Source organism: Sinocyclocheilus grahami, unplaced genomic scaffold, assembly GCF_001515645.1.
Source record: "Sinocyclocheilus grahami isolate Dianchi unplaced genomic scaffold, SAMN03320097.WGS_v1.1 scaffold35339.1, whole genome shotgun sequence".
Taxonomy (NCBI): domain Eukaryota; kingdom Metazoa; phylum Chordata; class Actinopteri; order Cypriniformes; family Cyprinidae; genus Sinocyclocheilus; species Sinocyclocheilus grahami.
Window position 1 is genome coordinate 1 of NW_015522391.1, and position 1559 is coordinate 1559.

The following is a 1559-nucleotide window of genomic DNA, read 5'->3' on the forward strand; positions in this document are numbered from 1 at the left end:
AACCACATAAACATGCACACACACACACACACACGCACACACACATACATATATATATATGTATGTATTTTCATGACATGATCAACAGATTCACAAGGAAAGCAAAACAATTTTTACGGCTTGTAAGTGCATTTCTCTTATTTGATCATTTATCCATCATATTCATTGCTCATACTTTGGTCTGTATTTAAAAGAAAGGAAAAAGTCTTTTCTTCAGGATGTACAAGACTGTTGCCAGGAAGAGCGCGAGAGCGAGGAAAATAAGCAGCTTGTCTGTGAGTTCCCGTCGGTTGTATTTAATGATCAGCTTTCTGCCCAGCTGTATCGTTCCTGTCATGGCTTTAAACTCTTCATGGGTTTCCAACACGGTCCTGGAAGACGTCGCTACAGGAGTTGAACGAATGATAAAACATTAGTTTCCCAGCGTGCAGACTCCGATCAAATGGAAAACTCGCGGGATGCCCACCTAATGTGCTCATGGTCTCCTCGCTCTGCTGAACCTGCTGTGCCATCATCCGGCTGATGCTCATCAGACTCTCTGTTATGCCACTGGAGGTCTCAGCGAGGCTCTCTTTGGTCATCTTTCTGATTAAACGCATTAAACGAGAATGAACTCAGGCAATCAGAAGTGAAGAAATGCTGCTTTCAAACTCACCTGTGTCTCATCGACATGTCCTCTGAATTGAACAAATCTTCCTTCTCCAGCTTATCAATGGAGAGTTTACAGGCGAGATTGGCCTTCCTCCAAGCCGTCTGATTACTGCAAGAAGAACACTCTTCATTTAAGACCAAATACACTGCACTCCTTCCACTTAAAGCAACTGAGCATCACTCTATCAAATGCATTAAGACTGAGAAGAACACAAGTGAAGCGCATGACTTCATCGTTACCTAAGCATCTGTTTCCGATGTCCTTCTGCTTTATTGAGTAGGGTCAGCTTGTCAGACTCTTTGTCTTGTTCCTTTCCCATTTGCTCCAGATCCTGTTTATAATTAAACAGGTAAAGTTTAGAACTGGCTTAATCTTCAGCAAATGTGCACACGGCGTTTCCCACCTGAATCCGTTGTCTAAGATTGTTGAATTTTTCTTTCACTTGAAAATTGCAATCCGTCAGTTTGCTCTGTGGTCCTGTGCATTCACTGACATCCTGCAGTGTTTGAAAACATTATATTTACATGTAGTCACAGGAAACCAATTCAAATGATAATTAAATCATTTAAGGCACAAACAGACTATTGCAGATGTTATATTTTAAGTCAACATAAAAGTAAAATGCTTGATTTGCCATAATAGCATTAAAATGTAATGCATCACTTATTAGAATTTTATGGTCCTTGTAATTCATTAATTTCATCAGCATTCCTAATATTTTATTTTTAAAATACTGTTCCTAAAATGCCACAAATATGACAACTATCGTAATGTTTAAGTTTTATAAATAAGAACGCCTTGACGTTTTATAAAACATTCACACCTGAACGAGAGCCTTTATTTCTAAATCAAACTTGATGATTTCTTGTTCGCATATTCGGACGTGTACATCTGCAGAGGATGCCAT

At 39.1% G+C, this 1559-nt stretch overlaps 1 protein-coding gene across 1 annotated transcript; it reads right to left on the reverse strand.

Annotated features, from left to right (window-relative positions):
* Positions 1-63: 63 nt before the first annotated feature.
* On the reverse strand, positions 64-1559 carry LOC107580525 (vesicle transport protein SEC20-like). The gene is made up of 6 exons (XM_016266211.1): positions 1476-1559; positions 1056-1148; positions 892-983; positions 656-760; positions 467-585; positions 64-384 (listed from the first exon to the last, which is right to left on the reverse strand). The coding sequence occupies exons 1-6, from the start codon at positions 1557-1559 to the stop codon at positions 188-190; spliced, it is 690 nt and encodes a 229-aa protein (XP_016121697.1). The 3' UTR covers positions 64-187.